Below are 27,218 nucleotides of genomic sequence, written 5' to 3' on the forward strand. Positions count from 1 at the left end.
GGCTGGTTTTGTTGACAGACTGGCTGGAACAAAACCTGTGAGGACAAGACATTTCATAAAACCACATATGTACATACTTATATATACATACACACATGCACAATTACTTGGATATGTGCACATATTTATGTGCCCATAATAACTACTTGCAATAACTAGTCATAATTTTATTCTGTGTGAATTTGATTTTGCCTTTATGGATGTTATATATATATATATATATATATATATATATAAAAAAATTTGAGATCTGTTTGACACACACTCCTGACTCAATCTCTCTCCATGAGAATGGAATGATGTGAATGTATGTGAATTGTTTTACACCTTCTCACCTCTCTGCACACATTTATATAAAGTGGCAATGGCATTCATTTTTGCCCCCTTCTGACATCCTGTGCTTCATGGGGCTGTCTATCACTACGCAGCATCAAATGACATTTTATACAAGGGGCAGGAACACATATCTGAAATCAGTGTGTATGCACTTGTGCAGACACATACACTTGCACACAGACAAACACACACAAGCAGACACATCCAGTTGGCAAACTGGTTGATGAGAGAGCATCTCCTCTAATGAAATTTGGCCTGTGTTATCATGATGTAATCCAAGACAAACTGGATAATTTAACCTCTGAAGACTGATGGTAGACTAGTGGTTATTTTCAAGCTGCACCATCAACTGCATGAGGACGCTTGCGAAACTCCCCAGGCTGTATGCATGAGAGAGTGTACAAAATATTAGCACTGCCTTCTTTTACCTGATTACCATGTGAAAAGTCATCTCTCATTTAGGGTTCCAGCTCTATGTCAAATGTTAAATTTTTATTTTCCATGACCTTCCATTAATAAAGATTGTTATTTTTGCATTCTGAAGAGAAGTGAACATAACCTCAGCACAATGCATTACATTTGGTGAACAACTATTTACTAAACTTTTAATGTGAGACTGACAAAACTCCATTATTTTCCATGACTCAATATTCAATTTATTAGATTAATAGATTTTTCCTGTCTGGAATAGACTTTTAAAAATTACAATTACAAAAATTACTATCCAAAAATTCCATGACCAAAAAAAAAAAAAAAAAAAAAAAAAAAATCCCATGCAACCAAGTTGAGAAAATGAGAAAACAGTGAATCTTTTTACCCTCCTGCATGCCGAGCCCTGTGAAGCAGCTGAGAGCAGGCAAGAGGTGAGGGGTTGGGCCAAGGAGGCCACAGCCTCATCTCCCATCTCGAGTGTTGTGATGCACGTTCTTGCCTTTTAGAAACTAAAGCGGCCACCAAAGAGACCCCATGACCAATCGGATGAAGGGATCCCAAGCACAGCCAGCCAATAGGGTTGGAGGTCGGAGTATAAATACTCAAGTCCATCACCTGGCAGAGTTGGGCAACCCCTACATTTTGTGGACAGGATCTGATCCCAGGATCTGTTACCTCTTTCTTTTCTCCTGAGCAGGTAAAAAAGAGAAAATCAAATATTACTTTAGTGGCAATAATTGAGATTTTGCCATAGAAATGTGGACCAAACCCTCTGAAAAAGCAAGAGCACAAAGGCAAATTCTTAGACAATTCTTTCTACTGGTGTACTCTGGCATACTGAAATCTTTTTATCTCAGTTTTCCTCTTGGACTCCTCTGCAGCTTTGCACTTTATTCCTGGTTTGGAGGCTACATAAATCTGCTTTGATCGTTCTCCTGTGAACACACAGCATAGTCTGAAACTTCGGAGTAGGAGTGTTTAGGACTGTTTGAATTAGTCTTGGAATGTGTGGAGCCATCAATGAAGCATGCATGCACTGACCTTTCAGTGTTCCAGGTGTCATTGATCAATTTCACCTCAAGTATCTGAAGGAGTTGTGACCTCTGTCTGCAGGAGAGAGAGACGAGAGGCTTGTTATATATATATGATGGCAAACAGTTCTTACTCTGTTCCTGATTCCATGCATCTACTCTGATTGCTTTTGCAGCTGCAGCTCTGTTGAATCCAGTTCTACTTTTAGAAACTTGCAGTAAAGTTTTGTGCTTGCCAAGTGATATCCAAATGTCCCTACTACTGGCAGTGTTAATATATTACACAATAATACGTTGGCATTTCCTCCAGGGGCTTTTTTTTTAATATAAATTTATTTGTTCATTTTTATTTAGTCTGCTTACTTTGTACACTATTGCAGTTTCTTTCCTTTTTTGAATGATTACTCTTGTGTTAATTAATAAAACCTAAAATCCAAGCAATGCAAAACTGATTACCAGATTAAGAGTGGGCAGAGGTCAGCAGTCATATGCTTATAGCTAATTTCAAATAGTTTACAATTAGCTAGTGTTGAAAAGCTCACCATTCCTATTTTACTTTTGCACTGCTTCTTGTACAAAGATGTTTTTACTATGATTTTTCATGTTTCACTGTTAAAGTGTTGCAGACTGTGCTTCCCTGCAGTGTCAGGGGGGCTTGCAGGGTAAAATGAGCATATAGCTGCACTATTAATAGTCTCAGCTGTGAGGGGGAGACAGGTGGACAGACAGATAGAAAGACAGGCATGCAACACAGCAGAGACAGAAGGAGCACCTGTTGATCAGATGTGAGGAAGACAGCTGAGAGAGAGAGAGAGAGAGAGAGAGAGAGAGAGAGAGAGAGAGAGAGAGAAGCAGGGGAAGAAACAGAGACAGCAAAAGACAGAGAGAGAGAGAGAGAGACAGGATTAGAAAGTATCTGCTCTTCATGAGGAGACTCATAGACAAGGCGCTTGAAGCACTGACAAGAAATATGGTATTTTCCAGATGACGATATTGCATCTCAAATTCTATCATTACATCACTTGAAATAGTCAATGAATGTTTCATGATTTTAAAACAAACATGTATCATATGGCCAATAACATTCTTAAAAAACAACAACTCTCTAATGTTTAGAGCACTGGCCCCATACTATTCTTCAGTTTTAACACAAGAATAGCTTGTATTTGTATGTAAATTATATTGACTGATTATGCATGAGCCTATTAAGTTGCACTACAACATGACATTCGAAAAAAAACTATAGCTCTCCTCTACTGCAGTTCTACCAAATTACTCTTGAAATGTATTGAACTTCGCAATTAAACCGATCATGATTTTGAGTGCATTAATCAATGACTCTCCTGTTTTCTCCTTTCCTTTCCTTTCCTTTCAGACGGAGTAAGAATTGCAACCATGGCGAAGAACTGCCACAACGACTACAAGATGAAATTCACTATGGATGAGGAGTACCCTGATCTGTCCCTGCACAACAACCACATGGCCAAGGTACCAATCCCACACTGACAGTAAAGCTGGCTGTAAAGCCATTTCACAAGGTATTAGCTATCTGTACTAATGTATCAAAAAAATGGCCCAGGTTCAAAACATACAAAGACATCTTTCAGTCTTTTAGCAAGGCAATACTGTTTTCATTACATCTACCACAAAAGCCTGTGAATAAATACTGTAGTGACAATGCATCACATTGCACTCACCACTTGACAAAGCATGAAATCAATGTAGTCTTTCTGTGGTCAGATATTTCTGATATTTATAGGTAATTGGCTGTTGCTATGGTCACTTAAAGCAGCTTTAATAAAATATATCATTATGCACAGAATCTCAACCAATTTACTACCATTACTCAGACTAGCTAATGACACCTGCTGGGGCCAGAAAGTCATTACAACATGGATATTTTAATTTATATTTAGAGATGTTAAACATTTCAACCAAGTAGCCATGTAATAAATTCCTTAATACAGCCAGCCGGTCATTATTACAGAAAAAAAAAATCTGACAGGGTGATCGGGAGTTATTTTGTAATGATCACCAGCTTGCTATACATTATCCCTTGCCTAATGAAATTCCACCGGATGATGTTATGTCACTGTGTCATCGCTGACCATGTGTATATCATGTGTTGTAGGTGCTGACCAAAGACATTTACAACAAGCTGAGGAGCAAGTCCACCCCCAGTGGCTTCACCTTGGATGATGTCATCCAGACTGGTGTTGACAACCCTGGTAAGAAGCAGCAAGTCATCAGCATATAGAAACACTTAGCAGAGACTGGAGATGCAACAGTATAGATACTGGTATCAAGGGTGGTGCTGATACCTGATATAAACGGAGTATTAGTATCCAAGATTTTACCCAAGACTAATACCTGATACCAAAAGCCTTGAATAACATGTCAGAAATAAAAGCAAACTGTATTTGGCAATGACATTGAAGAAAGTGGTAGTAGTTAGGTGGTGTTCCTAACTAGAAACAAGAAGTTTCACCAGTTTGTTGAGGTAAATCAACTGAAGGTAGCCACATCAGGATGTAAATTGCTGTTACTGGCAATGTTAGTATCAATTTTCTACTTAATTTTGTATTAGAGTGTTATGTAATGACCAGTTATTTGTCTTGGGAGTGATGGTAAAGCGACTTATTGATGACATGCAAAAGTAATATATGTTGCCACTGCAGTAACAAACAAGCCTTAAATCCACTACAAGGAGAGACAACCACATGCAGACTCTGCTGATCGCTCCACAAATATATATAACAGCCTTCAAAGTTTATCAGTTGCAGCACAGTGCTTTGACAGAGGAAAGTTGAATCACTTACTTATTATCTTTTCCGTCCTCTGTGTCCATCAGGGCACCCCTTCATCATGACCGTGGGCTGTGTTGCTGGTGATGAGGAGTCCTATGAGGTCTTCAAGGATCTGTTCGACCCCATCATCTCCGACCGTCACGGCGGATACAAGCCCACCGACAAGCACAAGACTGACCTGAACTTCGAGAACCTGAAGGTGAGAAACGAAAACTTGCAGTATTTTATGAATTTAACAAAGATTTAAAGGAAAACACATAGTCTGCGGCAGACTGGCTTCTTGGTCAACTTATCTGTTACATAATGAGTATACCAGACACTGAACTCATGTATCCATGGCAGAATATTTGCTTTCCATGCTAACAATTTAGCCTACTTTATGTTGAGCAATACTATACAACTAGCATTATCTCAAAACTGAGAAAATGTCATCTTGTTGCAGTTCTTAAGCTAAATGGTACTGTTAGATAATATATCGCCGAGTCTGTCAGTTTTGTGTAGGAGAATAGTACAGTTGACACAGTTGACAAAACATATTACCATTACCAGAGACTACTTACCCTGTTCCTACAGGAAGTGAATGGTACAGCTAAAAATGACTGCACAGCAAGTAAATCCATCTTTGCTCACCTAAAATAGTCCCAATATCCTAATATTTGATATAAAAAAACAAAACAAACAAAAAAAAAACTGTGTTTTGAAACTAAATGGCCAGTGCTCTTACTTATGCTGTAATTTCATGAATGCCGTATAGCTAAATTGATGATACTGAATGATCTACTGGTGACACATTGGTGATTTTAGGTCCTTGTTCTAATCATTAAACATTACACCAACAGACAACGCTCCCAAAAATGTAGTGCATTTTTCCAGTGAATCTCTAGCACAAACTACAGTACATTCATAACTAATCATCATTTCCTAAACTTGAACCATCTGATGGCTCCTCATCCTCCCTGTCCCTCTGTGTCCTCAGGGTGGTGATGACCTGGACCCCAACTATGTGCTGTCCAGCCGTGTTCGTACTGGACGCAGCATCAAGGGATACACCCTGCCCCCCCACAACAGCCGTGGCGAGCGCAGAGCTGTGGAGAAGCTGTCCATTGAGGGTGAATGTCAAACTGACGTCACACTGACATCATCCAGATCAGTGTTGTCTCAGTAATTACAAATAAACAGTATATATACATACATCCACATACATACATCTGTGTGTACATGGCAACATGTTAATCCCAAACACTCTACTTACTGTGCTTAAATAACAGTGGACAGTTTGGAACATTTAAAAAAAATGTATCTATTGCCAGATATATTTCAATTTTCATGAGGTCTATTACCTGCATAATTTTTCAAACAGGTTTTTATAGACTCTTTACCAATATTTTATACTTTTGATGAGTCCTGGATGAGTATGCATTTAAACTTTCTTTCTTTCTTTCTTTCTTTCTTTCTTTCTTTCTCTCAGCCCTGGCCAGCCTGGAGGGTGAGTTCAAGGGCAAGTACTACCCCCTGGATGGCATGACTGATGCCGAGCAGGAGCAGCTGATCGCTGATCACTTCCTGTTCGACAAGCCCGTGTCCCCCCTGCTGACCTGTGCCGGTATGGCCCGTGACTGGCCCGACGCCAGAGGCATCTGGTGAGAGACAGACACAGACACAAAAACACAAACACAGGCAATAGCCGCACTTCCACAAGCACAGAAAATCTGATTCAAGCCAGACTGCATGTGAATTTCTCCCTGAGAAGATTGGATCTGTGTTACTTCAGTCAATACTATGAAGCGTCACCATGGTAAGTGATGCTGCAAACATTACCTGCTCTGAACTCTGAACATAACCTGCAGGTTATGTTCAGAGTTTAGGTTTTTGATCAGATTTTTCCTGTTTGCTTTGGAGAATACATCTATTAACCCTTTAAATTTTATTCTGAATAACATCCACAAAACACAAGAATAATAAGTCATAGCAGCTACATCCCACTCTGAATGATACATTATTCTTGGTCCTTATTTGCTGCCAAGTTCATTTGACGCTGCAGCTATCGCATCTAATAACACACCAGTTAAAAATCAAAGTCTATCACACATATGCCTAATATTATATCAATTACATTTATTTCACTTGATACTGACAAAATCTACAGTGATTTACATTTACCTCTCCTTGTAGGATAGGGTGAATCCTAAATGCCGTTCTTGAGTGTAATGTTTAATTGATAGAAATAAACTGGAAGATAATTTATCTTATTTATCTTATTATTATTGTGGCCAGCTCACACAAAGAAAGTCTGGCATTGTTGATCTTGCTTCGTAGTACAGTCCTCTGATCAGATCTTTTGTGGCCATGGAAACGTACACACATTAACGAGAGCTGTCTCTTGTTACTGTTAACAAGAGACAGCTCTTGTTAACAGTAACTTTGACTAAACACTCCGATCTGCTCTTCCCTTAAAACTTTCACCATCTGTCTCTTACCCCATAGCACTAACATAAAAACCCTGATTATTCCTGTTTGAAAGCATCTGTTTAAGTGTACCATGAACATGAGCACAGCATGTTCAGCTACAGCCCATACTGCCCATTAAGTATGGCTAAAGCATAAATTATATAACATATAGCGCACTTGGAAAGCCATTCCCTCCAGGGCCAACCATACCACAAACATATACACTCTTACTGATGCTATAAGGCCATTTGGATAAAAATGTCTTCCAAGTGGCATACTGTTAAAAGTTAAGTCTGAGCACCGGAGAAGTTTGGTTGTTCTGGTACATCCCAAAAAACAATTACATTCATTTAATTGTGTAAATATTGCGCTATACATTTCACCAGTTTCTGACTCTGAAAATGTGCCTGTATACTGGATGATAGATATTCAGATGATACAGATTTGTTGGTCCTGTGTGTATAAATCAAGTGACACTGAGCTGGACTCTTCTCCTCCAGGCACAATGACAACAAGACTTTCCTGGTCTGGGTGAATGAGGAGGATCACCTGCGTGTCATCTCCATGCAGAAGGGAGGCAACATGAAGGAGGTCTTCAGGCGCTTTTGCGTCGGCCTGCAGAAGGTACAAGAATATTCTTGCACACACATACACAATCACACAGACAGCCAGAGATGCTGGCAAGGACTTTGGGATTATGTTGGTGAAGTAGCACCAATGAAGGATGGGATGATGTATGCATCTAATAATATGAGGTTCATGATTTGATACACCCAGTGAGCAAGCTGCCTCATTTGTGATTACTACAGCAGAATTTTTTTTTAGCTAATATCACAATTCAGTTTTCAGCCTCACAATACATACTGTTATATTTTTGTATTGCGAAACATTGAATTTTGATATATAGGGTGTCCACAAAGTCTCTTTACAATTTAAAAAATCTATTACAAAAGCAATTGATGAGATATGTTAATCAGATTTGTTCTATGTACTCAGTGGTTATCAAAGTTTTTAATCACATTGGACATCAACGACCTGAAGTAAAAGATCACTGATGCCATTGCCAACACTGATGAGGCTCTGCTACAGTGAACATGACAAGAGCCTTTCTCTGTGAAAAGTGCTATATAAATATAAATAAATAAATAAAAATAAATCGAGTATCATATTGATTTACTTAGTGCAACTAATGGTGCCCATATAGAGGTGTATTAAATGAGACAAAAAAACATTAATATCTACTCCTCATTTTGTAATAATTTGCACAGATTTGTCTATTCATTTGCTTTTTTTAATAAATTTGTTAAATTGTAAAGAGACTTTTTTGGACACCCTGTATTGTGATATCCTTGGGACACAGTTGCCCAACACTGAAACCCAAAGAATGCAGATGTTGTGGTCTAATTGGCCAAATCTGAATACAGCATGGTACTTCTGTAATGGAAACAGTGAAACATGATCACAAACACAGATGCATGCATGAAACAAGTTATGTAAACCATTTTGATTTTTCATCTTTTAATCCCACATTCAACCGTTTCCCAAAATGTCTTTTAAACTGAGACATTTTCATATCTCATTCTGAGATATTTTTTTAACATGTGCACCTAAATGAACCTGAACTAAACCCTGCTTCATCCCCCCCTCCACCCCCCTCCACCCTTACAGATTGAGGAGATCTTCAAGAAGCACAACCATGGCTTCATGTGGAATGAACATCTCGGCTACGTGCTGACCTGCCCCTCAAACCTGGGCACTGGCCTGCGTGGTGGTGTACACGTCAAGCTGCCCAAGCTCAGCACACACGCCAAGTTCGAGGAGATCCTGACCAGGCTGCGTCTGCAGAAGCGTGGCACAGGTATGCAAAACAGAACACTGACATGGATTAGCATCCAATTTGATGAGAATTGAGATGAGGAGGGAGGTAACACTGTGCTCTGACTTAGACACATCATGATGCCACCTACCTGGGTAGGTATGTGGTGCTGACAGTATAGCTGCAACAAGGTACTAGAGATACACTGGGAGTAAGAAATATTAGGAGCAAATTTTGAGTTGTGTCCCATTTACACTCCAGTTTTGAGGAATCAGTGCAATAATGTCAAACGGGAACTACATAAAAAACAGCACTGAGAAGACCTTTAGAGTCAACTGAACAAAAAATATGAAATAAACACAGATTTAATGGTTGAATCTACATGGGACGAGGACCCTCTAGACTCGCAGAGAGAGCATAAGCATGAAAACTGATGGGTGAGTCTACATGGTTCTCATTGTTGGCCTGACTCACTGACAAATGATGTGCTTATAATGTGTTTTTGTCAGCTGTGTGTAAATAGTCCTTACTTCAGTCAAACTTTTGGGTAGCGTGTCTTGTGGGTAGCATGTCTTCAAGAAAGCAGAATTTCAGTTAAAAGAGTGAGTCAGCTACTTGAACAGCAAAAAAGTAACTCAAAATGTAAATAAGAAATACAAATACAACAACTTCTTTCCAGTTCATTCATCACCATATTGTTCAAAATTGGTGAAGGTCAACAGGCTAGCCAACTAACTTACCTGGCTAACTAGACTACAAAGGCTACTTTGAACAGCTAGGTCTGTGTATGGACAGGTTCCTCCCAAATGGCTCTGCCCACTGAGTATTTTATTTGACCTAATTCTCGGTATTATACTTGAAGCTATTTAAGAATAAAAAACAGAAAAATTCAAAAAAATAGTTTATTTTTTTCTTTTCTTTTCTTTTTCTTTTTCTGTCTTTTTATTACAGAAACAACATTACTTTTATGCTCTGGAAAATGGTACATTTATATATTAGTAATGACATCAAGCTGCACCATTAGGCATAAACACAAACTAATAAAACCATCACATATTTCAGAACAGTATTTCTCTTCCTGCTTGATATTCTCTTGGTTTACACTTTGGAAGGATCCCTCCCTATGGTAAAGGCACCATGTTTCAAAGGGAATTATACCAAAATACAGAAGAAAAATGGTGTCAAAATGTTGTTTCACTGCCTGACAAATGGTTGGGAATACTGGAGGGTTGTACAGGATCCTTTAGCTGCTGTTGACAGAAGATGTAAACTTCTTCCTATTCTGTCCATCCAGGTGGTGTGGACACAGCCTCCGTGGGCGGTGTTTTCGACATCTCCAACGCTGACCGTCTCGGCTCCTCCGAGGTGGCGCAGGTCCAGCTGGTGGTTGATGGTGTCAAGCTGATGGTGGAGATGGAGAAGAAGCTGGAGAAGGGAGAGTCCATCGACGGCATGATCCCCGCCCAGAAGTAAAGTGAACAGACAGACAGATAACCGATGACTGAATGACAGTCGCCTTGTTCTGTTTTGTGTTTTTTTTTTCCTTTTGTAATATAAAACTGAACAGGAAGCCTTGTTGTAAAGTTATATTACCGGTTTCTGCCCACTGGCTACATCCTGCTGTTTGCTCTCCATCAAAAAAAAGACACTCCACTTTTTCTCTCCCTCTACTCCTTGCTTATTTTCTTCCTTCTCACTTTTTTGCTTATCTAGCTCTTGACCTTGCTCATCTTCTCTGCTTTTTTTTTGTTTCTTCCTTTTCTTTTTTCCTGTCACTTTAATCATCTTTCTCCCCATCCTCTCTGTAACATCCTGGGATCAATCTAAGCATAGTCTGGTCATGGCTATGTGTTCTCACCGAAATGAATGACAAAAATGTTTTGGTTGTAAAATATAATTGAGCAATTAAATCATGCCCCATTTAACAATCAAGCTTATTCTGTGATGGTTTTATTTCAGGAAACACACAATTTACTTTCATCTATTTACTGCTATGAATCAAGATAGGGAATCTAGTTTAATATAAATACAAACTTTCTTGCACAGACAGACAGATGCATAATAACAAACATGTGAATGAGCCCATATAAAAAAAAACAAAAACAAAAACAACTTGATTTTAAGTAGCGTCACATAAAATCAAAAGGAACAAATCTATAGCTGACAAAACACACAAGGCAAGAATGTGAAGGAAGCTGAAAGTCTTTATTTTTGCATCACACAATTTTTCCTTGGAGACATGCAGGATTGCAGGTCGATCATTTCCGTAGTTTCAGCCCATAAGTATGTTTCACTGGTAATAGCAACTGCTTCAAATACACTACAACAGAGGTCTAGCCTTAAAGCAACAGCCCTAACAGTATCTATAGGACAAGTTCAGAGAGTGAGAGGTCCGGTTGTAGACCAAAAAAAGAAAAAAAGGAAAAAGTTGCAAAAAATTAGCCCTAAATCACAGCTTTCACATTTTTAAGACATTGGTGGCCACCCGCTGCGACTGAATGAAGCAAATAAGTTCTTGCAGTTTTTCACTGCCATACAGATCACAAATCCTACTATTTCACTTTTTCATTCCAAAAATCAGTGTTTTTCTTCTATGATGTTGCATGTACATCAAAAAATACAACTTGTTTGGCTTTGGAGTTTTGACAATACAGGTGTGGAACAAACATATTGATGTCAATACAGTACATAATGTAGTGCTTGGTGAACTGTGAGTATGTATGTGTGTGTGTGTGTGGAGCTTTTCATCATAAGTCTTTTCATCATAAGGCTAGTGTGTCATTTAGAGGGAAATACCCATGGATCAAATTTCGCTAAGATCATAGCTCTATATTAACCCAATATGACAAGCCCACTGCCCCTCTGCATGCTACTAAATTCTGTACATGCTGTTTGAATTCTGTCCCCAACTGGTAAACAGTCTCTCAGTGATAGTGGGTTCTGATTGGTCAACAGTAACACACCTCCGATCAGTGCTGTGGCCTGATTCGTCAAAAAGGTTGCAGAGTGTCTGTGTGTTGCCAAGGGAATAAGAATTTTGGAATGTACGACAAATGTAATGATGGACAGAAACATGATTTAGTCTTTTTGAAAAGTGGTTCATAGTTTCAATAAATTTTAAGCTGGGTATTTTTTCATCCCTAGATGTTTGATACTATGTAACAGAAAGGGAAAAAAAGAAAAACAACAACATTAGTACCTCAGTTTCCATTAAACAACTCACTACCACTGTTGCAATCAAAAGGACACAAGTGGTTAGTATCAGTGCATAAGTTGGATGTATGGAAAGAAAACGATGCCAGAAACAAGTGTAGAGATCTTCTCCTTTATGTGACAAGTGCCCGAGGGAGGAAAAAAGACAAGATTTGAAAATGTAAACATAATTTCAATGGGCTTTAAAATTTTGAGATTATTCTATTCTATTTTATTTCTTTTTTGCAGTTTAGAAAAATAAAATGCTCAACATTTTGGACTGCAGTTCAGCAATACTATAACAAGAACAACATCCAATGATGCGATATAGCAAAACAAATTGAATCAAGTCTTGTTTGTTGGCTTTGTGGATGATACTGCACCACTTGAGGAGGAAAAGATGGTGTGCTGTGGCCAGTGATAGTGCGATGACAAAGTGCTACCAGCATAACCGTCTGTACAACTTTACAAGTCTGCTTCTTCATTCACCAGGAAACCAGGAGGAGCTGAGCCAAGCTGAGCTCCAGCCAAATGCATGATAACAGAAGGTTTAAAAAATGCTTTTCTGAAAGGAGATTAAACACTTAAAACAAAACAAAAACACACACACACACACACACAAACAAAAAAAACAAAAAAACAAAAAAAAAAACTGAAGTGGTTCTATTATTATTTGGCAACTAGAACAAACAAAACTAGACAATATGATTTGGCTGACTGAGCTTCAAATCTGAACATGGAGAACCTGGAGCTGCTTTTAATTGATTAATCTAACAAATAAAAGTCTTAGCTGTAGTCATAAAGAGGGTCACAGATTATCCGAACTTGTTGCATTAAATAGGTTCATCATGTCAAATAAAGAGTACTGGGACCAAATTATACAGTGGAGACGAAGTTGTGATGCATTTGAAACTGCCTGTTCAAAAAGCGGCACCACAATTTAAAATGCTCAATGTTCTCATTAGACAACTTTAACATATAATAGTTTAATTAACAGTACTAGATATTTTCCTCTCTGTATTTTGAGGAACATTTTGAATTCCTACGATATGGGACCTTTTAAAATTAGACCTCCAACTCAAAATTGGGAACTGTATAATTTCAGAGCCAGATGTGACATCCAGAGGACAGACAGAATCACTAGTGGTGAATTTCTTTTAATAAAGCTCCATACACTCTGCTCACTCTGCTTTACAGACCTGATGATAAAATCTGAGTGCAAATAGTAACAAACAATAGTTTGCTCTAAGAGTTTTACAGAATTTTCAATTTGTTCGTGAAATCACTGGAGGGCTTTTAATGGGCAATAAAAATAGTGAAGGAGAGTAACATTTGAGTGAGCAGAGCACTTTAAAGGAGCTGACCATAAGCTTGATTTAGTGTTGCGAGGCATCAGGGTAGCAGTACTCCGCCACAAAATAAATATAAGCTTAGAACTTGGATGTTAGGCAGCTTTGCTTTCTGTAACTGGCACAACTGCCCACCAGTGAAACCACTGGAAAGACAGCGGTGTTGACAGTGAGCAGACAAAAGCCAATTTCATAAAAGAAAAGGTGCAAACACACATCAGCTGTCCAACTGAAGAGTAAAATGACCTTCAATGGATAGGCATGAAGGCTATGGTGACTCATTCAGTCTGACACAAGCATTTCTGCATTTCTGCATGTCTCCCCCTGGAGGCTGGAGGTCACACTCTGTCTTAACTTCTTAAATATGCGACTACATCTGCATCCGACACACACACACACACACACACACACACACACACACACACACACACACACACACACACACGAAGACAAAGGTCAATCACCGGCGCATTTTGAAAGCATAAAAGAAAGAAACTTAACCTAAAACACTGGGAAAATTAAAACATGTCTTTAAATAGCAGCTCTTCAAAAGGGAATGATGACAAATATAATACAATAGGAATTACAATGACGAAAACAACAAGTCATCAATCTCCCATCATTCTCAGCGCCACCATCATTATCGTCATCAAATATGGAATTATGAAAATAAAAATAATAATAACAGTTCGACTCCATTGGGTTTCACATAAAATGGAAGTGGTGGCATATTCTAAGCAGGGTTCATAGGTCACTGACAGCTCCAAGGTCAAAGGTCATCATAAGTCTGCTGATGGCAGTCTATCCGTATCTGTGCATCCGTTTGTTTGTCTGTGAATTGTGGCATCAGAAGAAGAGGGTCTTTGGTGGAGGCGAGGCATCACTTGCCGCATTAGATGAGGAGGAGGCAAGGGAGGAGGAGATGCAGGAGAGGAGGAGGCGGTGGTTTTTCTTCCCCCTCCTCCCCCTCTTTCGCTGTTTCTTCTCGTCCTCGTGCCTTCTCATTCATCAGCCCGTCCTGTCCGCCACCGATCCGCCCTGCCTCCTGCCTGCCCTCAGAGCTCCAGCTCTTTGGACACTTTGGTGGCGATGTCTCTAAAGGCTAACGGTGCCCCCCACAGGCGCTTGAATCGCACGCCGCTGCTCTGGCCCCGCCCGCTGGGCAGCTGGCACACCTCGGCCTCGAAGGCCACGCGGGCACCGGCTGCGCCATGGGTGCAGGACAGCAGGAAAGGCCCGGCCAGGTGGACTTGGCAGCCACAGCCCTGGGCCGCGTCGCGCAGAGCTAGCACCACCTCGGCCGGGTCGCGGGGGCTGCGCACCCTCACATCCCAGCCGCATCGGGGGGTCCGGGGCTCGGCCGCTTTTTGATGCCCAGATAGATGGCGACTGGAGGGAGAGGGAGGAAGACAGAGAGGTGGGATGGATGAAGAAAAAACAGAGGATTGTGTGAGGAAGGATGTGAATGAGAATGGAAAGATGGAACGTTTTTAGAAAAAGGTTGAAGGGTAAGTGGGGAGTGGGATAAGAGAAAGGGTAGGGGAAAGGGACGGGTGGGATGGATGTGTGAGATCAGATAATAGATGTGTGGTTAAAAAAATATACAAATGGATGACACAGAAAGATGTATGTATGTATATGTGAGTGGATGTGGATGTGGATAGAAGAGTGGATGTTGAATGAATGTGAATAGGTGAGCATTTGGGGGGTATTCATATTAACATTATTAATTAATACAGCATTATTAATTAATACAGCAACAGACACTTCGGTTATCAGCTGTCTTTAGACTATTTTGTTTAAGGTAACAGTGAATAGGCAGATATGTGTGTGCAGGTGTGAGTGGTGAGTGTGTGCATCGGGGTGAGGTGGACTTATCTGTTGGGACTTGCTGTTACCAAGATAAACTTACACAGCCAGCACAATGTTACCTGTTTACTGAGGATGTGGTTGTTCTTCACGGCAAAATGTAAGGAAAAATGTTACATATAAATCTAATAATGTAATGTGATTTAAAAAAAAAAAAAAAAAAAAAAAAAAAAGACTAAAAAGACTGTTGAACTAGCTATACTATAACCATGATAAACTGTATTTTTTCAGTTTCTGGTTTTGCCACCAGTCGCCGTTTTGCTAGAATCACACACAAGACCAGCTAAGACAGCACATCACATCTTAAAACAACAATCAACAATCTTCTTATAATAGTAGAGGAATGAGTGTAACCAGGGCAGATTATAAAGGGGACCGAGTTGTTTTTCTTTTTCTATTTTCCAAATCAAACATCTGCAAGTCACTCACAGGCATCATCTATCACAAGGAGCCACATGGAGTTGTTTAGCTACAGTTAGTATGGTGCTGCTATGCCATGCTGCTGGTTTACCTGCTGTTTTTAACCTGAGACTGGGCTGAAGCAGCTGAGGCTGAGGGGAGGTAGAAAAGGTAACACACTTTTAGTATACTTTTAGTAACATATTGTATAGCTAACTGAATAGTGACAACGCCGATTAAGCGTATATAGAGTGATACCTGAAAGTTTTTAAAATTCTCTCTATTTCTGCATTAACACGGCCTAAAATGAGTTCTAAAACTAGATAAAGGGAGCCAAATTACACAAATGACAGAAAAACACTAAACTTATTCATTTATTTATCAAGCAAAATTATCCAATTTTAAATATTTGTGTGAAGCAAAAGTATGTGAAGCTCCTTTTTTTCTGTAATTTGTTCAGTTTGGTTCCTTATATCCAGTTTAAGGCCTGCAATGTGATCAGAAAATCTGATCACATTGCTGGTCATACTGTATATATGCAGAAAAACAGAGAGAATTCTAAAGGGTTCACAAACTTTGTGCTTGATATGAATTACGTTTTTTTTCAATCGCTTTTTCCAGTCTAATGAAACTGGGATCCACTTTGTCGTCATCTTCACCTCCAAACCACAGCAGAAGTTTTCCTTTGCAAATATGCTCATACCTTTTCATTGGATTCACACATTTTTCACGCTCTTTTGCACAACACTTCTCACATGTGTCATTTACACGGCCCTGACTCCACTGACTTCGCTATGGTAGTCAAAAGCAAAACATCTGCTCACAGCTGATAGAAATGAGCTGCATCACTGTGAAATCACTAGTGCACCTGCATCACTACCCTTTCCACAAATCACCATTCACCAATCAATCAGTATGCACCTACAAAAAAGGGGCTTATAAATTGTATTCTGTATTTTTTTTTTCAACTTTGAGTTTTTCTGCGTAATATTATATGTGAATTATAGTATTTCAGTTTTTGCCATCAATTCAGTTAAATTTCATCTCAAAGTCTTTGAGTTTGGATGCAGTTCTTTACTGTAAGTTCACATTTGAATGTGTAGCTCACAGGAGAACCTTGTTCAAACTGATAGCTGTATTTTGTTTTCTGCTGTCAGCTGTGTTACAGTACAGTAGAGCTGACTGAAGGAATCTACTCATTTGGGCAGAAGTTGAGTTGTTTGAGGGAAATATTGGCTTTTGCTACTTGCCTTACAATATGTAACTATGTAAATTGTCAAAAAAAAAAAAAAAAAAAACTGCAATACACACAGGAAACAGTAAGGTTGAACCTGCTCAGACTTGGTGTTGAGTATGAAGTGAGTGAGTGGCTGGATTCACTCGCTGGACTGCAAGTTGTATTGGGTGGTGACAAAATGTGCTTTTGCTGCATGTTTGAAATGTTTTGTCATGGTAAGAGCCTTTTGCAAACAAAATGTGTTATTTTGGGCAGAGTGCCTCTCATTAGGCCTATGTATTTACTGTTTTGATACCAGGGTTTCTGAGTTGACAGAGGAGGTAAAGCGATTGAAAAAAACTGTAATAGCACTCTCTACATAATCCACATCTCAGTCGTCTCATGGCTGGAAAATCCTTATTTATCTCCACTCCATCTGTATTTTCCACTGCAGGATTGTGGCGGCTCTAACTGCTGAGCTCAATAAAAGCTCATGTCTTTCACCTAGCTGGCCTATTTTAGGTCTCTGAGTACAACAAAAATTGTTGTATTCAGAGTCACTGCATTTAGAGAAAGCCACTGTAGTTACATTCACACCGCAGGCCCTCACGATCAATTCTGAATATCTGAATTTTGGACAACTGTTCATATCTGCTGTAGGAGGTTACAGTATGTATGTTTTTGTTTAATTTATGTTGCTTATGTTATATTTGCATTTTATTTTATTTTTATTTTTGGTCGCTATTTTCATGGACTACATGACTTTTGAATTGCTTATAATGCTTCTTGAGGTGAGATTCCTTCTATAAGCCTCTCTAGAGTTTTTTTTTTTTTTTTTTTTTTTTTTAAATCTCACCTGCACAGCTTCCTTCTTTTCTGTTGTTGTTGCGTTGCTGTTGCTTTGTCTTGTATGTTTAAATCAAAATCAGAGGTACATATGCAAATCCAAATATTCAACAGCAATATGAGTCAAAAACAATGTCAACTAGACCTGCAAGCAGGTATGAGCGGGGTCCACAGGCTTCAAAATGCGAAAAAAAAAAAAGTCTGTAAAAGCGCCATCTAACAGTCAATTTGTGTCAAATTTTGTGAGCATATTCTGAAGGGGAGAGAACTGTTATGCCTTGTTGACCTCCATTAAGGATTACTATTATTATTATCATACCAATATCGACAAATTCTGTTTCAAGTGTGTTCATAGATTGTTCAAATCTGCATTATAATGTGAGTTGCGTGGGCCAGGATCAGGATTTGCAGCACATACTGTATCCATGTAGTAAAGAACCCTATTTATAAAACAAGTAAATAAATAAATATGTGACTACATGCAGATTTTTGCTGTTCATGCTGAACAAGAAACATCCGATTTATGTCACATGTAAGGGAGAAAAACACACACTCGGTATATCTGTGTCTCTTTATCAATGTCATGATGACAAATCCTTCTACATTTACAGTACTGCCCCTGGCAATGAAAGTGACTCTAATTAAATTTTGCAGTGTAATACTACTGTAACAATAAGACAAAGATTGCAGATTGAGTCAATAACTTATTCTCTCCTCCATAAATATGCAGCACAAACATGTTTTATCACTGATGAGCAACATAAAGGCAATTAATGTACTTGTTAATTTGATATACTGGTAAATTAATTGTTAGACAGCCATTAGAAAGCAAGCTGTACTGGTGGGGTTAATGCATGAATTTAAGATTATTTGACAGTTGCACTTGATGCAACTGTCTGGTCCATGTGGTAAAATGTAAAAAAACGTGCTCACCTTGTGACCGGAGATCTGCTGATTCTCTCAGGTTCGTCTGTGACCCTCAAGAAGAAGACAAAGGTGCCCATTAGGAATCAATCAGCAGGAGCATGGAGCTCTGACCCTTCCCAGCTGACTGTTTTAATGCTTTAATCAGCAGCAAGGCTACATCAACCAATCACAACACAGAGCACAACAATGCATATTCAAATTACAAATGGATAATCAGCCTACACTTGCTACTCTGGATGAGCAACTAAATAACAAAATACCAAAACTACAACAAAAGGAAAACAGAATGACCAGGGAAAACAAATGTTGGGCGGGGTGTATGTGTGCAGCCAAGTTTTGGCAGAGTGCAAGAATGTTTGTAGTATTAGTCAAAATCCAACACACTCTGGGGCAAATCTAAGGCTAGTGAACACACACTTTAGTGAGTTAAAGGAGGATACCAGTGTCATTTAGACTTATAGCTCATTTAACCCTATGTCTACTTCATATTTCCCAAAACCATTTTGCAATATGTAATATAATTCAATTTTTATTACTTTCAGTTTCAAACATTGATTGCTGAAATCAACACAGACACTCCAAATAAGAAGATATGGCCATGACAATAAAGTCAATAAATGTTTTGAGGGATTATTTCCCGGCAGAGACTTTAGAGAAGTTTGACAAAAAGAAGGATACATCCTGGTTACATTACTAATCCTGATTTAAAACGTCAGTGACTCTAGGTTAGTCAGAATGTCAGGAGCGAGCCAAAATGAGAGAGCAATAGTGGTAGCACTGTCAGAGTAAAAGTGCTGCATCCTTTAACTCAAAACTCAACATGTTTTTCTGCTGCATTGCATTCTGGTCTATTTGTGCTGCTCCCATGGCACAGAAACTGATCTCTGTATTTCATCCATAATGGATTTCTCCGTGTTTTATTGTGGCTGGTGCAAGATGGTGGCTCTAGAAAGAAGCCCTCAATTTTGACTGCGACGCCAAAACCTGACATTTCATGGTTGATGTTTTAGGTTGCTCAACATTGTCTGCTATTAAACTCCGTTGTAGCAGCATATATAATATCTTGGTGTTACAGCTGAATGATAGGTGAAAAAAAATCATGCTGTGATAATTTTACAAATGTTGCAATTGTGATATCACTTGCAATTTTAATATGAATAATAATTTTTGCCTTACCATTTTTGTTTTCACTGAAAAAGCTAAAATGACAACAAGACCTGCAAGCAGGTATGAGCAGGGTCCAAGCCCCCCTGCACAAGTCGGACCCGACACCCCGCAGAGCCCACGCAAGTCGAACCCCCAACCCACACATTCCAAGCGAGTCTCACGTCTCAGGTCAAAAATCATTGCGGGCAGGGTCGCCCGAGGGTCCACAGGCTTCAAAATGCAAATAAAAAGAAAACTTCTGTAAAGGCGCCAGCTAGAGGTTGATTTCTGTCAAATTTGGTGAGCAGATTCTGAAGGGGATGTAAAATTCAAGGTTGCTGTTGATTGGACTTACGGTTGTGGAGATATGACACAATTCTTGTTGAGGTATGTTTCCGGGAGGAAGTTAAAAATTTTTTAAATATGGCATTTTTTGTCCGATTGAAATTCAACTTTTTGGTTTGAGGGTACGTAGATTCTGTGTGCCAAGTTTCGTGGTGATCGGACTTACGGCCTAGGACGACTTCGAAAAGGTGGGTCACGCAAATTTTGCGATTTTGCAAAAAATTAGAGGAAGAAATGGGTGTGGCCTATATGATGAGATTCATCTCCACCCACAGAACGTGATAATATAAAGCATTTGAATGTGCGAGTTACGGTTTGGGAGTTATCTGCCACAACGCGTTAACCTTGATTATAACGCCTCCTGTTGGTGGACGTGTGTAAATTTTGGTGAGTGTGATTCTTGTATCAGTCTGAACCTGTGTGTAAAATTTCTTCTGAATAACTCTTACGGTTTGGGCTGCACGGTAAAAAATCAATTCGGGCAGTGTCGGCAACGGGTCCACAGGCTTAAAAATGCATAAAAAGGCGAGTACAGTGTTGCAATGAACTCTCACTCTTTGGGGAACACACATACACACACACACACACACACACACACACACACACACACAAACACACACAGGCGTGTGCACACATAAATATCTTCAAGGGGTTATTTATGCTGAAAACAAATTGTGTGACTGCAAGTGTGTGTGTGAAACAAGGAATTTATGTGTAAATAAACATATCCATTCGATTACGGGTACTTAAATCAATTAAAATGACTTATTTCTCACACTCTTCTACATTTTCTACCGTTCATAACAGTTATCCCATGACCATATCAGGGACAAATATGAACATCCACATCTAAAAATAAAAATAATCACACAATACAGCCCAATCCCACCCTTTGTAGTTCCCGGAAACACCATTTGTATTTTTGTTGATTTTTTTCTGTTTTTTTTTTTTTGTTTGTTTTGTTTGGTTTTTTCAAAGCAGGTGATGCTGCTCTTCCACCTACAGCCTCTAGTGGGAGCTACAGCACAAAGCCTGACCAGCAGTGAGACAGGCAGTGAATTCGGGTAGATAGACACTGGAAACACTGGAGTTTTATCTCCACAAAGATCTGAGCCAAGGCTGCTCTTAAGGCAGAAATAATCTCACTGCTTGAGTTAAACCTCAGTGGGTGGAGTCAAAAAACAAAAGTCAACAAAACAGGAAAAACAGACAGTGCTGCATTCATGTCCAATCAGGCAAATTACAACATTGGAATGGCATTTAATTACATTGAGTATTCATATAAGTTGTTATGAATTTAAAACTGAGGAGCTGAAGTAGACATTACTATGAGTGTTTGCTGCTTGTGATGACAAACTTTAATATTCACAAAGCCTGGTGAAAGATATTCCACAAATAAATAAAATAAAATAAAATTAAATAAAATTAAATAAAATTAAATTGTCATGTTATCCTTACCACTAAGAGGCTGACATGAACATTTTTTTTCTCAGTCAGCAGGTCGTATTTATGGTAAATATGATTTAATGTTATCACGCCATGAATATTGTTAAGACTAAATCCTAGTGGAAGAGAAAGAGGAGACAGTGAACATTATGAAGCCCAGCTCTCTTTCAAGCCTGTTAACACAGTAAGTTTTCAGCCAATTTAAGTCATAACCAGCTATAAAACAGTTCTTAAGAAAGAGAAAGGGAGCAATAAAACAAAATTCTGTCCATCTGTAAAATCTGTCTGGGTGAAATCTGTAAAATATCATTATGTATACAAACATACAGAGATACAGAGGTATTCATTTAAATTTCCACACTATTTTTTTGGCTCCATCCACAGAGGTTTAAGTCAACCAATGACATTTTATCAGTGTCCGGAGCAGCTCTGCCTCCAAGAAAAGTTTGCAAGACGGCAGGTGAAGGGAAGAGGGGATGACGGAGCACTAGCAGTCAGGCAGACAGGCAGACAGACAGACAGAAGCAGCCAGAAAACATGGGAAAGGAAGACTTACTAACTGTTTTTGTTCCCTGTGGGAGGGTGCAGCCCGACATGGATTTGTTTGAGCTCTGACGTTTAGAGGGGTCAAGAGTGACCCTAGGAAGAGAGAGGAAGAAGAGAAGGAGATGAAGACAGGATGAGAGGAACGGAAAAGGAAAAATACAACAGAATCACAGAGACGAGTGAATAAGAGCGAGAGAGAGAGAGAGAGAGAGAGAGCGTACAGACAATGAAAAACAGTCAAGAAGTTTAGGGAGAAAAGATAGAAGAAGAAAAGATTGTATATGAGGAAAAAAGAAGGATAGAAGATTGGCAAGTGACTGGCGAAGAAAAGCAAAAATTATTAAAGAAACGAAAAAACACACAAACAAATAAAGCAACAATAAACACCCCAGAAGAACAGACTGTGAAAGAGACAGGCCTAACTGTGTATTTGACCTGGGTCAAACATTTTTAATGCCTGTTTTAACCTGCTCAGGCTTAAAGGATAGGGTCATTTTTTTCAGCGTAGGTTGTACTAAAAGGTCGATTCCCATCATTTATGATTTCACATGGTGCAACCTCACTCCTAGCTTCAATGATGAGAAACACACCACTTATGATTTTTTTTTTTTTTTTAAATAGTAAACAAATCACAGTTGGGTGTTTCTTTAATTTCTGATTTTTTTCAGAAATTGTTTTGAATTAGACCTTCAAATGATTAGTATGCTTGAACTACTTTTTGCAACAACCCTAGTACATCCCAAACATTGGTAATCTTCCGCAGAATGGCACACAGAGCAGTTCAAAAATGTTATAGCTGTGGCTTAACTTAGCTAAGCTAAATGCTCAATATAACATGTTTAAAAGCAAGGTTTGCAACTTTTTTCCACTGGACAAATTCAAGACATATTTGTACTGTTTCCCAGTTTCTAAAATTACATTCACTGTATAATGGCTTTTGAAAGGCTCAAAACAATTGTCCTATTGGACTGTGTTGAAGGTTTGCTAACTAAGCTCTAAAGCTAGCAGTGAGGTTGTGCTGTGTACAGGTCATAAGTAACAAAGTTAATTAAATATCTAATTAAATAATTTAAAATATTAAAATAATAAATTAACTAAATAATACAGCTCCATAAATTCAGGGAACTGACATTTTAATATGGCCTTAACTGAAAAATATCCAACCTGTTCTTTTACTGCATCTGACCAATTCATCAGGACGGTACCAGAAAAGAATACACAACTGAGTTTTGAGCACTTTTACTTTCAAGTGCTTTTTGTGCAGGTTGTGGTGAATCACATTCATCTGGTAAACAGAGAAAGAAAAACAAATGCCATGAAGTGTTTGCAAATGCTATTAGACCCAGGTCTGACAGTGAGGAAGGAAAAATATCACAAAGAGGCGTTTTTCAAGCCTGTAAAAGGTTGATTATTAGAGAAGGAAGCCTGATAGGTTAGTACTGGTTACGGAAAAGAGTGGTGAGAGGCAGCACGGTTAGCTACATGACCTTCATTTACAGCAAAAAAAAACCCAAAAAAAAAACAGCTTAAGCTTCCAGTTACAGGCCACCAGGCAATCCCCTACAACTCTGATGTTGATCATGTTTTGTTTCCTGTGACTAGACACTCTGAATTTTGAAAATGCCAATGTCAAAAGCATCTACAAATATCCAAGTGAAAACCAACTACAACTGATCAAGTTAAGGCTGGTTTGTAATTCAGCCGATTTATTAAGAATAAGGTGATTAAGAACTTGTGCATCTTTTTTGAAGGAGCCACTTAACTTCTAGCCATATTTTCTCTCCATTTCACCTCACAACACCAGAGTGAGCCCCATCGCATGCTGAAATAAACTAAACCATCAGCCGTGACCATTTAAGACTCTACAGGCTGTATGGGAACTGTCTACTACCTCCCTCCATCCCTCCTCTCTCTGTCTCTCCCCTTACCTGCGTGTCAGCTTAGAGGTGAGCTTGCTGAACAGGTTGGTTGTGGCCCGGGTCCTGGCGTGTGGCAGAGGGCTGGCGTCATGGGACAGGGTTGGGGAGGCCGGGGGGATGTGGGAGGCTGTCCGGCGGTCTCTGCTCTGCCCACCATGGAAGGTGCTCCTCACTGTGGTGCCTCTGGTGAGGCGGGATGAGGGAACTGAGGAGGACGAGGAGGTGGAGGCCACCCCAGAGGCACTGGCGATGCTGTGGGTGGAGGGGGAGGTGGTTGAGGGGCGGTGGGACAAGGTGCTAGAGGGTTGGGGTAAGGAGAGGAGGGAGGAGAGACAGAGATAGTTATGATCCAGTTGTTCTAATAAGTGAGTGCAGTAATTGTGCAGGAGCCTGGTGCATTGGTTACCATGGGTGGAAGATGGAGTCAATATCAAGTCTCTGGGTTAGGGTTAGGGTTACCCTAACTACCAATTGTTATTTTCAACATTTGTGTTCCAGTCTCCTGCAGGCCTGCTTCAGAGCATGTGTCTCTTCATTAACCAAGGTGTGGATCTCTTCAGTCACCACGCCCTGGTAGTGAGAAGTGCAACTGTATTAAGGAGACTGGAGAGGGCCACATTTATGGTACTAGTGGGATTTTCAGTAGAGCCTGTCTTTACAGTGAGAGGAGCCAAAACTCCAGGCAGCTGCTGGAGAAATGCAGCAACAGTAGAGGGACCAATACGGCAACTGGCAATTACATCTATGCCACCAATAACAGGCCAGTGATGCCTCAAATTCAATGAGAAAATGATTTGAAACAGCGGACGTAGCTGGCAAGACGGTCATGTTAGAAACAGCTGTAGATAAGACCAGACCAAGGATATTACCATTGCAATGAGGTGACTCTCGCACAGACTGAGCCAATCCAAAAGTTGTCGGAATGCAAACCAGATAAATTCTCCAAATTCTTCTAGAAACTGAGAATAAGGGCCTGGAGGTTGACAGAGTACCACTATGAACAGAGACTGTTCATGACTGAAGGAGATGGACTTAAAATAAGAGCTTCAAAAGATTTGAATTTAGTTTCAAGGCTCAAGTTTCTAGGTAGGTATAGTCAGGTGGAGAAGCTTCATTTAGGGGCAGAAAAACGTTTGGTTCAGCCATGTTTCACATAGACCAATCACGTAAAAACTATGGTCAAGAATCAGATCATTTATGAGTAAGGCTTTTGTAGTCACTGATCTTATGTTTATAAAACCAAATTTGAGGTTCTTGCTGCAGTGATCAGCAGTAGGCAGACCTGTAGCGCTACCACTGGATGAGTGATTAATTGGAATGAGACATCTTGTATGATTAGATGACAATTTTAAAGATCTGCACTTAGGACGGTATGTAGTCACGGTTTTTATAACATTGGGAGCTTGGAGCTTGTACTTTATTAGATGCTTTGTTACAAAATTCATCCCTACCAGAAGTAGGAATGATTCATAGATTACTGTGGTTCACAGATCTGGGGAAGGGGAACTTGTAAGAGGGACGGCGGGGTAGGGAGACTGTCTCAATGTTATAAGCCAAGCTAACAGTCTGATAATCTAAGGGTGTGAGAAATACCCTGACAGGGCACATTAGCTACACTAAATCCACACCCACGCTAGTTTTAAGCCTAGCAGGCTCTCTAGTCACCTGCAACCTGCCGAGTGTTAAGTCCCTAGCGTCAAACAGGACTCAAAGCTCTATCTATATTACTAGACAAAAGAGCAGCACCTTCCCCGGTAGGGTGAAGGCAATCTGCTTTCAGCAGGTAGGGGCGCCCCAGAAGGAAGGCCAGTTATCCACAAAACTAAAACACTGCTCACTACAGTGATGAGCCAGCCAGTGGTTCATTGAGGTGACCCTACTGTACACCTCATCATTACCCCTCACCGGTAAGGGAGCACAGACAATTAAGCAATGCCGACACATCTTTCGGGCCAACTCAAGTGTCCTGACTGAGCTAGCTTTTGTGATCTTAGACTGCCTCATCCTCGCATTGTTGGTGCCGACATGAATAGCAGTGTTCCTATACGTAGTAGTGTAGTGTGGGTTCCCTGTTCCTTCCTCGGTGCTGCCAGCACCCTAAGATTATCCTCTATGTCAGAGACTCTGGCCCCAGGTAAGCAGTGAACCACAGCTGGCGAAGCTAATCTTCCACTGCAGGTCACCCATCACTAGCGTGCGTTGCCCCCACTCTGTCAACAGGAGCCGGAAAGGCACGCCGGCTGGAGAAGGGCGAGAACCGGTTTGCAGCCAGGAGGGGCGACTGCAAACCAGGCCACACAACCGGTGGCTTGCCTTCCCACGCCGGCGAACAGAGACAAACTGCGCTGCATCTGCTGAGGAGGCTAAGCTAGTGCTAACGCTAGGAGGCCTGCTATCGGGCCCGGGACAGAGGCTATCTGGAGTGCCTGTGACGTCTAACGTATTCCTAGCTTAAAGAGACTATTCTAAGTCACAGACACGTCTCTCTAGTAGAGACAGCCTACCTGCAAGAGCGGAGCAGTCACTGCACAAAATTGTTATCACAAGGCTGGATTTACTACAGGGGCAAACTAAGCTAGTAGACACACCAAAAACAGACAGCTAACAGCTTCGCCGTACTATCGATTGTGGGAGAAGGCTAGCGAATTTAGCGAATAAGTGGACTAGATACAGATACGACATAGTTAATGTGACAAATTTAAAGTACAGCATATAAAATAGAGAGAGAGAGAGAGAGAGAGAGACAACAGATAGCAGCAGCAGTAGCGACCTTACAAAGCAGGAAAGGTGTCACAACCGGGAGCAGCGTCAGCATCAGTGTCAAGGTTACTGTAGAGTCCTGGTTGGCTATTTTTGGTCAAGAACTGTCTTATTAAGTTATTTGTGCATCAGGCATTGGTTCAAATATAGCTCTAGTGCTCTGTACTGTAGTGATTTAATAAAGTGAGTTTTGTTCCTCACCAAAGAGAAGACAATGTTCAAAGCATGGAGAGCTTTCTCTTCAGTGACTATGATCTCCATTCTCAAGGTTTTATTTTGAAAAGGACATTTTAACACAAATTGTCCCATTACCACTTCTAGAGTCGACATTACCCATTCGCACATGTACCAGTAGGGAGTGAAGAGTAGAGATATACCACATAAACCA

The 27,218-nt window shown here is 40.0% G+C and overlaps 2 protein-coding genes across 3 annotated transcripts in view; one reads left to right on the top strand and one right to left on the bottom strand.

Annotated features, from left to right (window-relative positions):
- The first annotated feature begins 1,381 nt into the window (after positions 1 to 1,381).
- ckmb (creatine kinase, muscle b) lies at positions 1,382 to 10,514 on the top strand. Its single transcript, XM_030066307.1, has 9 exons — positions 1,382 to 1,465; positions 3,175 to 3,287; positions 3,931 to 4,027; positions 4,651 to 4,805; positions 5,583 to 5,715; positions 6,075 to 6,246; positions 7,555 to 7,678; positions 8,723 to 8,912; positions 10,165 to 10,514. Exons 2-9 carry the CDS (start codon positions 3,195 to 3,197, stop codon positions 10,341 to 10,343), a joined length of 1,143 nt encoding a protein of 380 aa, XP_029922167.1. The 5' UTR covers positions 1,382 to 1,465; positions 3,175 to 3,194; the 3' UTR covers positions 10,344 to 10,514.
- Positions 10,515 to 11,056: 542 nt separating this feature from the next.
- mark4b (MAP/microtubule affinity-regulating kinase 4b) overlaps positions 11,057 to 27,218 on the bottom strand; it is a 96,909-nt gene continuing 80,747 nt past the window's right edge. The window contains exons 15-17 of one of the 2 annotated variants that reach the window (XM_030066305.1): positions 24,080 to 24,367; positions 18,675 to 18,719; positions 11,057 to 14,800 (exon numbers count right to left, since the gene is read on the bottom strand). In XM_030066305.1, the coding sequence (XP_029922165.1) occupies positions 14,467 to 14,800; positions 18,675 to 18,719; positions 24,080 to 24,367 (667 nt within the window). In that variant the 3' untranslated portion in view covers positions 11,057 to 14,466. The remainder of the gene's footprint in view (positions 14,801 to 18,674; positions 18,720 to 24,079; positions 24,368 to 27,218) is intronic. The other variant, XM_030066306.1, reaches the window with a different exon arrangement.

The sequence above is a fragment of the Myripristis murdjan genome, chromosome 13 (assembly GCF_902150065.1).
Source record: "Myripristis murdjan chromosome 13, fMyrMur1.1, whole genome shotgun sequence".
NCBI lineage: Eukaryota > Metazoa > Chordata > Actinopteri > Holocentriformes > Holocentridae > Myripristis > Myripristis murdjan.

What these genes read in the sequence shown, in the direction of transcription:
- ckmb (XM_030066307.1), top strand. Translation starts at nt 3,195, where the DNA reads ATGGCGAAGAACTGCCACAACGACTACAAGATGAAATTCACTATGGAT. An exon ending in CCCGACGCCAGAGGCATCTG is followed by an intron (nt 6,247 to 7,554) that starts GTGAGAGACAGA and finishes CTTCTCCTCCAG; the next exon opens with GCACAATGACAACAAGACTT. An exon ending in TTTGCGTCGGCCTGCAGAAG is followed by an intron (nt 7,679 to 8,722) that starts GTACAAGAATAT and finishes CCACCCTTACAG; the next exon opens with ATTGAGGAGATCTTCAAGAA.